General features: G+C 32.6%; 1 protein-coding gene across 1 annotated transcript; it reads right to left on the bottom strand.

The window, feature by feature from the left end:
* Window positions 1–9261: 9261 nt before the first annotated feature.
* On the bottom strand, window positions 9262–12313 carry LOC122606730 (patellin-3-like). The gene is made up of 4 exons (XM_043779588.1): window positions 11008–12313; window positions 10700–10824; window positions 10457–10598; window positions 9262–9800 (listed from the first exon to the last, which is right to left on the bottom strand). The coding sequence occupies exons 1-4, from the start codon at window positions 12211–12213 to the stop codon at window positions 9543–9545; spliced, it is 1731 nt and encodes a 576-aa protein (XP_043635523.1). The 5' UTR covers window positions 12214–12313; the 3' UTR covers window positions 9262–9542.
* Window positions 12314–13626: the final 1313 nt, after the last annotated feature.

Below are 13626 nucleotides of genomic sequence, written 5' to 3'. Positions count from 1 at the left end.
CCACATCGCTATAAGTTGTGTAAGTCTTATATTTTGTCATTATATTTGATGTTGACCGATTAACTTTATGTAATCAACCTATGATGGTATTTACCAATTCCCAAAAAAATCTATTATCGTATATTTTAAAACTAATTAAGTTTATAATTGTAAAAACCAATGAGATCCATACAAGAAATGAGATGACATGTTTAAAACAGAGATAAGGTTTAAAACCGAAAAATCATTGAAGACGGTCTAACAATATTGGTTCAATCAACATTTTATCATAAACTTATCTAATTAATTAAAGATTCAATAAATGTGTTATTACTTTAGACATAGAGTTTATAATTTCAACTTTCCATCCTATATATATAAAATGTTTGATAATAACCATGTCTTATTTGTTTTCTCTTAATATTTGTTTTATAATAACCATTTATTTAATTTCACTAAAACCATGATTAGAAATTCTTATCTATATAAAGTTTATCTTGTTAACTTTCGTCCACTATAAAATAAGGGTGTCACAATCACTTAAATTAAATTAAATCCCTCATAAGTTCCGTGTAAAGCTTAAAAAACATTCAATTAAATTTCGGAAGCAATAATGCCGAAGACACACGAGTTGGCCCGTTTCACCTCCTAATGGGACCATCAATTATTCAACTTGATCGTATCATATTCAAAACTAAATTGTATAGAAGGTACATAATTTCTGTTTTAATTATCATATTCTTTAGGTATTAAGTTGTTTTCTTATTCTTCTTTATTAAACAACAAACATTGATTTTCTTAGCTTGTTTAGAAGGTGATAATGAGCACTAGAATATCATTTTCCGACAAATAGTTGGGTTTTTCAAAGAATAATAACTATCAAAAATTTACTAATTAGGAAAAAACGGTTTAAAGTTAGAGACAATACTTTCTTCATATGTTTACTCATTTTTTTTTAGAAAGAAACAAAACAAATATACACAAATTTTACATATGTTTAAAAGCATATATCTATGGGAAAATTACTACAATGATCAAATTTGAGAGTGTATGTCCAAATATGGACACCTAAAAAAAAATTACCACAATGGTCATGGATTCCTTACCATCTAATTATCTTAGTATGAAATAATAATAACTTATAAGATTATGCCAAGTGTTTTTTTTGTAGGCTTCATATATTGTACTAGATTGTTTTTATGGATCACTTCTTTAATAAAAAAAATGGATAAAACTTTGTATAAGGTTTATCAATAGATTTATTTAAATAATTGCTTCCCATAAAAATTAATCAAAAGTTAACAAATTTTATAAATATTTATAACGGAAACAAATTGTATTATTAGATATAGTATTCTTTTTCTCTTAGATATAAAATCTATCTCGAACTATTTAATATAGAATGAATAGATAGATGCACTACTATAACACCCCAACAAGGCGGAATAATGGGATATCATAAGAAAAGCACAACACGACATGGAAATTAAGTAGAGCTAAACTAAATGCATAAAAGGATTGGACAATCCATACAATTCGCTTCAAATACAAGTACAAAATCAACAAACATGCATAAGGAGCACGACCATCAAACGTTTACAAATTTTAGTTCAAAAGATGGCTTATAATCCTAAGCATAACCCAATAACGGAAACTATGAATCAAGGATCCACATAAAAGTCCAAGTCCAAATCCTAGCATGCAATCCATCAAAAAAAAAAATCATCCAATGCGTCTTTGATTAACTTGTTCACCTGAAAAGTGTACTAAAACGTGTCAACATAAAGTTGGTGAGTTCGTAGGTTTAAGTAATGAAAATCAAGTGTCGGGATATCAACCGTTAACGATACACGAGGATTAGGATACCTAATCACGTCCACACAAATCAACACAAGTTAATGTTACGTTTAATAATAGTTATAACGGCTCGACTTACATAATAAATAATGTGCAATAACCGGCATGACTTACATGATGAACAATGCGCGTAATACGTTTCTAGCACGACTTACATGATAAATAATGCGCGATAAACCGACATGACTTACATGATGAACAATGCGCGAAATACGTTTCTGCCACGACTTACATAATAAATAATGTGTAATCATAAACACATACAATCACGTGAACAAGCAAAACAAGTTGGCGTTTAACGTTTCATTTCATATAATAACAAAGTAAAAATCAAACAACAAAAATTTAACAAACGAGTACACTTTTCAACCCAAATAAAGTAAACGTAGGGGCTACGAAACTCACATTTGCCTTGGAAGTCGTTAGAAAGAGAGTAAGCGGGTGAGCGGGGAGCACAACGATCACAAACCTAATGCATCAACGTTTAATCATCACATTATAGTCCACATTACATTACAAGACATCCCATGCCAAACCAAGACACCCCACGATCGATAAATAAAAATATAAGTTTACGTTGTACCGGAAAGATACACTTTTGGAAAGATGCGGCGCACCCTCAAAAACATGCGGCACATGTTTTGGTCAGAAGAGACAAAGATTTATATGCGGCGCATATTGTCAGAAAATCCTCAACATGCAGCGCGCCCTCCAAAAACATGCAGCGCATTTATTAGTCAGAAGGGACAAAGGATTTATATGCGGCGCACCCTTGGAAATATGCGGCGAATTTCTGGGTTGGATGAAGATTTGATGATGTTTTTCAGAAAAATGACCCGATATGCGGCGCATGTCACCTATATGTAGTGCATATTGCCCAGACTCATACCAAAACTCTAATTTTGACACAAATCGATCAACCTAGAAGCCAATTCAAGTTACCAAACTTTGACACAATCAAATTCTAGTATAATCAAGTCACAAAATCATACTTTTACGTAAACCTACTTCTAAAAATCTCAAGATTCGTTTCCAAACACAATTTGGGGCTAAAACACCCAATTTACGTCAAAGTCGACCACCAAACGTTTAGATTCACGAAGGGGAAGAATTGTACAATAAACAAGGGACGTTTTGAGCTATAAAACACTTACCAATTCGAGACCAAACTCCAAATCCGTTTTTGAGCCCTAGAGAATGGATGAACACTTGAGACTTAGAAACTCTTGGATTTTTGATGGATATTATTATAAGGGTTGTAAGATTTAGCTATTTTAACAATAAAGACTCAATATTTATGAAGATTAAATGAGAATTTATGATGGATCTTCTAGGTTGTTGATGAAATGAAAGTAAGAATAAATGAGAGGTGAGAGAGAGAGATAAGAGTGAAGTGTAATGTTCAAAAAAAAAAGAGTGAAGTGTAAGAATTGAATGGATGGGGTGGAAGACTTGGTTGGGTGGTTTGGGATAGGGTTGGGTCAAGAGTGGTCATTCATGGGTCTTGGGTCGACCCATGGATCACCCGATTACATTTCTAATTCAATTAAACGTCAACTTACGTCCTAAACCGAATCGATATGTCCACGTAGCTTCGACTAGCATAAATACACGTTTCAAATTCATAAATAAATAAATGAATTATTTAAATCAATTAGAGTAATACATCATTTAGCACGTTCGAGTCAACGGGTCGAGAATAAACTAAGCCACAAAATCATGGAATTAAGTCAAAATTAATCACGTTTAATTCACGTTAATAGAAGTCAAAAATCAAGAATGTTACAACTACTGTGCATATCTAAAGAGAAAAAGTTTAAAAATAGTTTGAGGTAGATTTTATATTAAAGAAAAAAAAAACAAACTTAATAATATAATTTGTTTCCGTTATAATTATTTATAAAATTTGTTAACTTTGATTGATTTTTATGGGAAACAATTATTTAAATAAATCTATTGATAAATATTTTACAAAATTTTCTTCATTTTTTATTAAAAAAGTGATCTATAAAAACAAACTAGTACAATATATGAATCTTAAAAAAACACTTGGCATAATCTTATTAGTTATTATTACTTATTAGTAAGATGAGTTAGGTGGTAGAAACACATGACTATTGTGGTAATTTTCTTTGTAGGTGTCCATATTCGGACATACAATCTCAAATTTGACCATTGTAGTAATTTTCCCTATATTTATCATACACATTAAGGTATTAAGGAGTGTTTGATAAGATGGAATGTAAGTGTGAATTTAGAATGAGAATTACTTTTCTGGTTTGATGATTAAAGAATGAAATAATTTGAGACGTTTAGTGTAATATATATTGTTGAAAGTATTAATTCTTTTTTGTATCGTTACCTACCAATTTTGGGGGTGTAGTTTGTGGGTAAGAGTTCTTCACACAAAGAAATACGGAGTAATAATTTCTTTCCTCAACCACATCGAAAAGATATAAATAAAAGGAATATCTACATATATATCCTACTTTTTAGAAATAACTATGTATTTACCTAAAGTGCAAGTTTTTAATGCTTAAATACAATGCTTCTAAAGCATATTTGGGTAGATATGTAATTATGCCTAAAAAATAATATATATATATATATATATATAAATCGCCATAAATAAAATAACCGATACGTCCTTATAAAAAAATCAGTCTAATATTCTTCTTCTTCTTTTTTGAAAAGTGAAATTCTATTGATAACTCACCCCGGCGAATCGCCGACAATATAAATGTACAATTATTTACATGAATTTGAAAGAACACCAGTTGGTCCAAAACACCCTATTATTTTTAGATCTATTACAAAACCACATAAACCCCATTGACTTGATGTTGTGCATGATTGTCTTCTCATTTTCGCTTCCATTGGCAAACTTGATCTCGCACCTCGTCTTCCAGATGAACCAACAACTCGTCATAATAATACCCTTGATAACGGATTTTTCAATGTCACTCTTCCTTTGTTGTTCATGGAACAATAAAAGATCCTTAACTTCAAAAATAAAAAATGGGGACGTATTGCACTAGTCTTGTACTCACTGCCAGATCTTGGCCACCATAATACAATTGCAGAAAACATGTTCCACAGTCTCCACCTCCTCCCTACAAAAGACAGATAGAAGGATCAGGGATATAACAGTTACGGGTTTGTAAAGCTTCCGAGGTAGGGATTCTATTCATAGCTGCCCTCCATAACAAGATATTACATTTTCTTGGAACCCATTTGCACCATTCAAAAACGAACCTGCCACTAAAGTCCTGACCACTACTGATGAAATCTTTCATGCTTCTAACCGTCATGACTTTATCTTTACTACCAGACCAGACTCACATGTCCGCTCTAATACCCAAGACCACCCCTTCCATCATTCTCTCTAGGCTGACCAGATCACCCTTCTCCTCGTTGGATGGTTTTTTGGTCCATTCCCAAGTTATACAGTTGATGCCCGATCCCCCAACAACCCTGTCAGCCACCATAGCCTTTTTATTCTTTTCGAGCTTAAATTGGAGAGGATACTTATATCTAAGCGGTTCCTCACATACCCAACTATCCAACCAGAAACTAATATCATTCCCATTGCCCACGTCACCTTTAAGTGCACAGTTAATTCCTTTTCCAGCCACCTTAACCGACTCATAGCACTTCACAATGTTATTCCATGTACATGGTAAGTATTTATTCACCGTGACATGATGCCAGCCCCTCTTTGTATCGTGAACTGAAACGATAACCCTTCTCCATAGACTGTTAGGTTCATTTTTAAACCTCCACAACCATTTTGAAAGAAGTGCGACATTTGTGTCCCTTAGTTTGCTGAGCCCGAGACCACCCATATCGACAGGAGAAGCGACTCTATCCCAAGCCACCTAATGAATTTTTCGACCTTCACTCGAGCTGCCCCAAAGAAACCTTCTTATTCGAACTTCTAAACATTCAATCACCTTCTGAGGAGCTTTATACAGGGAAAACGAGTAAGTAGGTAAGCTTTCCAGAACCGATTTAATGAGAATGATTCTGCCAGCAATCGACAAGCTTGCAGCACGCCAATGAGACAATCTAGCCTTGAATATGTCGATAATAAAACTCCAATCGACTATCTTGTTCATATTTGCCCCTATCCAGACTCCCAAATGCTTAAAGGGGAGCGATCCAGCAGCACAGTTAACCACTTTGACCATATTAGCCACCTTGTCACCCGTAACACCAATTCCGTACAAATTAGATTTTCCTAAATGAATCTTAAGCCCTGAGCACATGTTAAAAACCCTGAGTTCTTCTTAACACCTTGATTACATGAAATGGGTAATGCATTAATTCTTTCTTGTTTCTGTCTTTTAACTTTACTAAATGTCATAATCGACTGTTTTTTAAAAAAAGATGTCACAATCAACTTGTTAGAAAAATTATTAAATTGACTTTTAAAAATATATCATTTTCCAAAACATATAATAAAAATTAGTACCTTTAAATAATCTAAAGTAGGACGCTCAAAAATTGCTATAGAGTCATAGAGTGAGTATTTTATCTATAGGCATTTACTGGACCACATATATTGTTTAGAAATTTGCATATATAGGATGCCGCTTGAAGTCTGCACAATTGTTTGCATGTGTTAACCTTTTAGAGCACCCGATATGAGCCCTTCCTCGTCTGGCATCACGTTCAACATTGAGCTCATTGTATACGGTGTGGGAGGTGATCGGTGTTCCCGGCTTGCCAACATTATTTCGCGTCTGATATTTTATTTTATTTTTTTTTGGTTTTTACACTCACATAGTCACATATAATAAATGGATCCACTGGTGTATGGAGTAGTGAAGACCGAAGATAATGAGAACGAGATAAAATAGTGTGACCGAAGTAGAATTAGAAAAATAAAAAAAAAAAAATGAGATCACATCAACGTATGTTTGTGATCGTGGTAGATCGTATTTGCCATGCCCTCGGCTCTTGGTAACTTCGCTAGCATGAAAAAAATCGAGCAATAGTACAATTTTCCGAAACTAACTTACTAGTACAAAGAACGTGTTTTTTTTTTTTTTTTTTTTTCATTTTGTTATTCACTTCCAACTTTAAATGTTAATGCTATTCTTTCTTATCCACAAATTATCTGTGAAGTTTAATTGGTTTTTTTGTTCTTAAATGATAGAGAAAGTAATACGAGTAGTTTTTAGGTGTAAATAAAGTTGCCTAATAGTGATTGTGCTATAGATGAAAACTGTTATATACATGATATACATGATATGGTATTTTTAAAGAAAATGATTAATTATTCTACTAAATAGCCTAATTATGAGTTGATGACACGTGAAAAAATTAGGGGACAAGATTGGGAAAGATAATTAATGGATATCACATATCACTTTTTAATGTTTTAGGAGGATTATTAGGTTATTTGGTTATGAAGATTTATCATTTTTTTTTTGAAATGAGGTACTAGAATATATAAAAGGGAAATGATTAATCATCATAACAAAATAGCCTAAAAATTCTCCTAATTAATAGATGATGTCATATGTAAAAATCAGTGGACAAGATTAGGAAAGGAATTAGTGGATACCACATGTTATATTCTTATAATTTTAAGATGATTTTTAGGCTAATCTTTAGTGAATTTATCATTTTTCTATATAAAATAAGCATAAAACGGACTTTATCTTGCCAAAAAACACCTTTTAAGGATTTAAGAGTTTGATTAATACGGAGTAATATTTTACAGACTTTACCTAGTGGAAATGTTTTTATCAACGGTTGAAGTTCTGAAAAGCATCTGCCAATGCTCCACTTATGTTTTGTAACGTTAATATATTGATTTTTTTTATTTTTTTTTTATTGTATCAAAATTTGATTCCACAAACATGAAATTTTTAATTCAATTGGAAGTTCAGTAGAAACGTCTAAACTCAAATGACAAACTTTGATTCGAAACTACAATTTACAAACATATATTTGAAACTAACCATCGATTTGAAACCAAATTAAGGAGCGACTATGCTTGATTAAAAAAAAAAAACACAATCACAGAACTTTGTTGCATGAAAAACAATTTAAAGTTTAGAGGTAGTTGTATCGACCAGGATATGATATTTTTTTGACCACTAAGACATACATCATTTTTCCTTAAAAGAAATTACTCCATTTGTTCCATTGTAAGTGCAATATTATGAATATTTAAAGTTTTATTTTTAAACTTTGACTTTAAAATATAACTTTAATAAAATATTATCTAACATAAAAAAAAATTATTTACGATCTAAATGTTAGATTGTGAAAAATTAAAACATGACACTTCTAATAGGACGTGAGGGTAATCTTTATGAATTAAGCGGACTCGTAGCCTAAGCAAGGCAGTAATGGTATCCCTTGTTTTAAATTTGTCTACTCGATAGTAACTTTCTAATGCCACCTCTAGACAAAAAGTCTTGTATCTAGATATTGAATGTTCGTCGATTGAAATTGATTTGGATAAAACACAGCCGTTGCCATCAAACTAACAATTGAAGTTGAATATTGATCCATTTGAGGCTGAAATTGCATAAGTTTTGAAACGCTTGATGTGTACGTCTACTGGAATTGATTTAAAGTTGCTTATAACAATGAGAGTCTTTCTAATGACCTTAAACCGATTATAGAAAAGGATATATTCAAAACAAATTTGCTCTTTAACAACTTGAAGATCACAAAAAACACCACACTAGACATGCAGTAACCATTAACCAACTGCTTTTCAAAAAAAAAAAACATTAACCAACCACGAGGTTTTAAACTTCAAAAAAAAAAAATTCAAGTACTGTAGTTTTTTAGTCATGTACTTAAAGTTTTCATATCCTTTTTAATTTGTAAACTATCATTTCTAACACATACCCAATTTGTTTTATCATATGGATATAAAGTTACGGATTTCATTTCACATAAAATGTTTAGTTAAAACAATTTTTTTTCTTTAACGGTCGAATATAACTTGCCCAACTATCCAAAAGTATACTATGAACTCAGTCAAATTTTTAGCCTCGCTTGAACAAACCGAAACCAACCATGAACGGGTGTCATAGTTTTTGCCAAAACAGAATCACTTACAGTTTTAGGCCTTTGTCACTCGTTTGCAACTTCCAAAGAACAAAGACAAATTATGTAACCATCTAATTATTGAAGATATTAAAAAAGAATCACACGAATAATAATAATAATAATAATATCTTAGTTGTGAAATCATGATATGAGCTGTGAAAGATAAAGTTAAAAGCTTTATCCAGCTCATGATGTGAATGAATTTAAAGATAATCACCAAGAAACAACTTTAAACAAATAAAAATTCAACAAAAGGGACATTTAGGAGACAATGACAAAAGCATCTTCGGCCACAAACCACTTGTTGTGTACATATATATATAAGTAAAGAATGAACTGTGTATATACAAAAATTTTCAAATGTTTACTTTACTTTCCTTGGTCCAAAAGTCCAACAATGCACATAGAGTATTTGTATAAAGCAAAGTAATCACACACCCAAACAGACAAATCCCAAAAAAGAATCCCATGTAAAAAAGATTCCTCAAATCCCCAAAGATAAATATAAATCCATGAATAAAAAATTTAATAGAAATAATAACAATGACCCAACAAAAATGAAACCTATTTTGGTAATTTAAACAAACAGCCAGCCATTTTTTGATCCTTCCTTTGTCTTTCAGTGCTTAATCAGATGACACTTTGGTCTTGCTCCTGTATAGGACTTTCTTCTTCTTTGAGGTTTGGTTGTCAAAGGTCAAGACCACTTTGCCTGGTTCACCGCATTTAAATGATCCGCATAACACTGGCTCATCGGTCGTGGCTGAAATCTTTCGTGACTTTTGAATGATCACGGTGTAGCCGTCTTCAGCTGCAGGCACAAACTCGGCTACGTATGTGATTCCATAGTCCACCACTCTAGCTTCCCATACCAATGTGCAAGTCTGCCAATTTTCGCAAAAGTCCCATATCAAAAACTCAAAATTTTGCTCTTATTATGAAATTCAAATTTAAACAATTTTCCACTTTAAAAGAACAGACATATATCAAATACATAAACAAAAAGAAATCATTCAAAACAATATGTTTCAACTTTTAAGTTATGTATCATGTATTTAGCATGATTTCTAATGAAATCCTCACATGCAAAGCAAAAAGGATTTTGATCAAAATCATCCCCAAAGTAGTACTTTAAACATAATTCCCACATGAGTACTATGTCATGCATCATCTGTATCTACATGATTTGTAACCAAGTTCTCACATGTAAAAAACCAAGATTTGATCAAATCATCAACAAAAAAAGCAAGTACTTTAAAACAGAATTTTAACATGAAGAGAAAAAAACAAACATAATAGCATTAGATGTCTTGCACAAGTTTTTTTTTAAATTCCCACATGGTAAAACTTTTCATACTTTGATCAAAACTTTTCCAAACCATAACCAAAACCATTAGTAACTAAAAGTATACTCCTATGAACAAATCAATAACTTGATGGAATCACACTATTCTTAGAAAACTCCCATATGCAAAAAACACATAAGTTGATCAAAATCACACCAAAAAAAGCATAGAACTATGTAAAACTGTAAAAGTACCTCAGGAGCAGCAAACTCAACACAGTGTTTGGAAGCAGGTTTAATAATCTCTTCTGTGACAGAGTCACTAGATGTAAATTCTTGTTCTCCTTCCCTGCTAAGCCCACCATATTGAACTGGAACCAACTCTGGTGCTATGTATCTAATAATATTCATCAAACAAACAAAGCAATACTTATTAGCCAAAACTTATCACAAAACTAAAGTATAAAGTTAAAAAAAAATACTAAAATTATTACTCACTTGAAAAGTGTTTCAGCAGTCTTTGAAGGACCAGCAAACACAAACTTACTCTTGGTCCTTTGGGTAAAAAAAGGATTCACAACCTTGTAGAAAGCCAAGTACAGGAATGGAACATTGATAAACACCTACCCACACAAAATATAAAAAACGTATTATGATTAGGACTGTCATAACAGGTCAGATAAAACACCTATAAATAAACACAATAACTAATAGTGTCAATTTTCCCAAACACGATAAGACCTATTAATTGAAATCAACAAAATAATCTCAAAAAACATAATATAATGATGAATTGAAAATTTTACCTGTTTAGCAACAAATTCAGGATAATTATCCTGAAACAACTGCAAAGCTTGTTTAGTAACTTGTCTCAACTCCCACTGAAAAGGTCCAGGAGAGTTTTTAAAATCAATAACTTGCACAATTGTGCAAATTCCATCAGGACTAAAATCAAGTTTCCTGATACACTTTTCAAGAAACTGAATCCTCCATTTTATATACTTAGTCCTTTTCTCTTCAGTTGAAAAAGTCTCATTATATAACTCTTTATTTCCATATTCACTATATGCATTGTAACAAACAGGATGACCTTCTTTGTCTGTTCCATGCATATACACAACTTTTTCTTGTTCTGTTCCTAAATCTTCGGTCAACAATTCTTCAATTCCGAATTCTTTGCGCCACGTCACCACGCTTTTTAGCATTGCAAAAGCTTCTTTCACTTTGAAGTCACGTGCCCTGAGGAATTTTAGTAAAATAACGTCACTTCTTTCATCTGCTAACAACGGAATCCCCCATATTGAAACTTCCTCTGGCTCGACCGGCACTGGTGGCTCTTCCACCACCGGCACCGCCGTCTGCGGCGGCGGTGTTGTTTCTTCTTCAGTTATAACCTTTTTTTCAACTTCTTTGGCCGCTTCGCTTTCTGGGGTTTCCGTTTTCACTTCTTCCACTACCTCTTCTTTAATCGGTGTTGCTTCTTTTTCAGTTTTACACTCCACCGGAGGCTCAGATGTCTCCGCCGCCGCCGCAGCCGGAGTTGGATCATCTTTCTTAGTCTCTTCTTCAACAGGCTTGGCCGGAGTTTCTTCCACCACCACCGCCGCTTCTGGGGTTGTCTCATCTTTCTTACTTTCTTCTTCCACCGCCTTCGTCGGAGGTTTTTCCGGCGCCGGCGGAGCGGAAAACTCGTGCTTATTAAGGGCCTCTTGAACTAAAGCTTTAAACTCATCTAAAGCCTTTTTTTGTGGATCAGGTAATTCTCCGGCAACATTAGATTCTTCTTTAAAAGAAGCCGATTCCGAAATCTTTTCTTTTTCTTCATCAGTTTTTGGTTTTTCTTCTTCCGCTTCCGGCGGCGGCGCGTCTTTGTCACACGCCGTCACCTCTTCAACAGCCTTACTCTCTTCAACTTTTGTAACCTCTTCAGCCGGTGGAACGACGGCAGCCACAACCTCCGGTGCCGCCACCGTAGCACCACCAGCACTTGTATTCAAAGTTTCTTCAGCCATAATAAAAAAAAACAATTAATTTTTTTTCTTAAAAAGAAAAAATTATAATTATTTTTGTTTTAAAAAAGATATGTTATTATGATTTTTTGAGGAGAGGGGTTTTAAAGAGGAAGTGGTTTTTGGGGTAATGGAGATGGTGGGGGGGATTTTAAGGGCGGTTTGGGGGTTTGAAACAGTCTGTTTATTATTTTTTTATTTATTTATTATTTAATTGCCAGCTAGTTACCAGTTAAATTAAACGTGGGGCCCACTTATATTTTTTCCCAACCGCAATCTGACAACTCAGGGATGTACTGTATAACGATTGTGTGTATATATTAATGTTTTTTAAAAGTATGATAAATCTTTCTCAAATTTATAATTTATCTTCTATCTAAAAATTTATAATAAAAATAAGAGTATCTCCAAAATTAAAATGCTTTTAATATTTTTTTTATTTTCACCTTATAAATTCGTTCGTTTTAATTATTTATTAAAAAAATCTAACTATAGCTTTTCCAAAAGATTTTTTTTACTAAATAGTTTGATTTGGAAAGCTTTGTTCAATAGCTAGACCATTATTAAGTGTTTTTCAAAAAATAAATAAATAAATAAAAGAAAAAAACCTTTGATTAAAATAAAAGTTTTTAAAAGATTTTTTTTTAGGGGTTAATATATATATTGCTACTGCACATATACTTTGGTATTGCCATGTATATTATCAGGAGCATTTTTAAGTCTTTATAAAACATGAGGGTTGAATTTGCAACTATTTCTTTTATTTTTCTTCTTGTTGTGCAAATGGTTAAGTTTTCCTTTTTTTAGAATAAAATGCATTTTTGATCCTTGTGTTATGACATCGTTTGCAATCTTGGTCCAAACATTTGCAAAGTGGCGATTTTGGTCCATTTTTAACTTTCCGTCCATTTGCCTCCGTTATTGACCCCATGTGCGTGTCACGTGCGGGGTAGATTCGTCAATTTAATTCTAATGGACCATTTTTGCAAAAAAAAAAAAAAAAAAAAAAAAAAAATTATCCCACCTGTTATTTCAATAAACCATTAAATTATTTGATTTTTACAGAAATCATAAACATGTTATCATCATCATCATCTCAATTTTCTTCATTCACAATTAACCAAAAAACCAGATTGACATCTTTATCTTTATATGAAATATATCCATTTCAGCCTAGAATACAAACATGGAAAGAAAGATGTGATGTTACAAAAAAAGATTGAACCTATAGCTCTTCCTTAAAAGATCTATATACTTTGAAAATTATATAAACAAAACAAGATTTAATACCCCACGTGGGTATCTTCTTCCTTTTCTATTATAATAAACAAGAACGGGTGATGCAATATCTGAAGGTGATGGCGACGGTGGATCTAAAGGGCGACGGCGGTGGTGAACTTAAAGAACGACGCCTAC

Source organism: Erigeron canadensis, chromosome 7 (assembly GCF_010389155.1).
Source record: "Erigeron canadensis isolate Cc75 chromosome 7, C_canadensis_v1, whole genome shotgun sequence".
In the NCBI taxonomy this organism is placed as follows: domain Eukaryota; kingdom Viridiplantae; phylum Streptophyta; class Magnoliopsida; order Asterales; family Asteraceae; genus Erigeron; species Erigeron canadensis.
Note: the sequence above shows the minus strand (reverse complement) of the source record. Positions and strands in the feature narration are given on the sequence as shown.

Excerpts from the sequence above, each read along its gene's own strand:
- LOC122606730 (XM_043779588.1), bottom strand. The coding sequence starts at position 12,213 with ATGGCTGAAGAAACTTTGAATACAAGTGCTGGTGGTGCTACGGTGGCG. Across the intron at positions 10,825-11,007 it reads CTGAATTTGTTGCTAAACAG|GTGTTTATCAATGTTCCATT; the intron begins GTAAAATTTTCA and ends TTGTGTGGGTAG. Across the intron at positions 10,599-10,699 it reads ACTGCTGAAACACTTTTCAA|ATACATAGCACCAGAGTTGG; the intron begins GTGAGTAATAAT and ends GAATATTATTAG.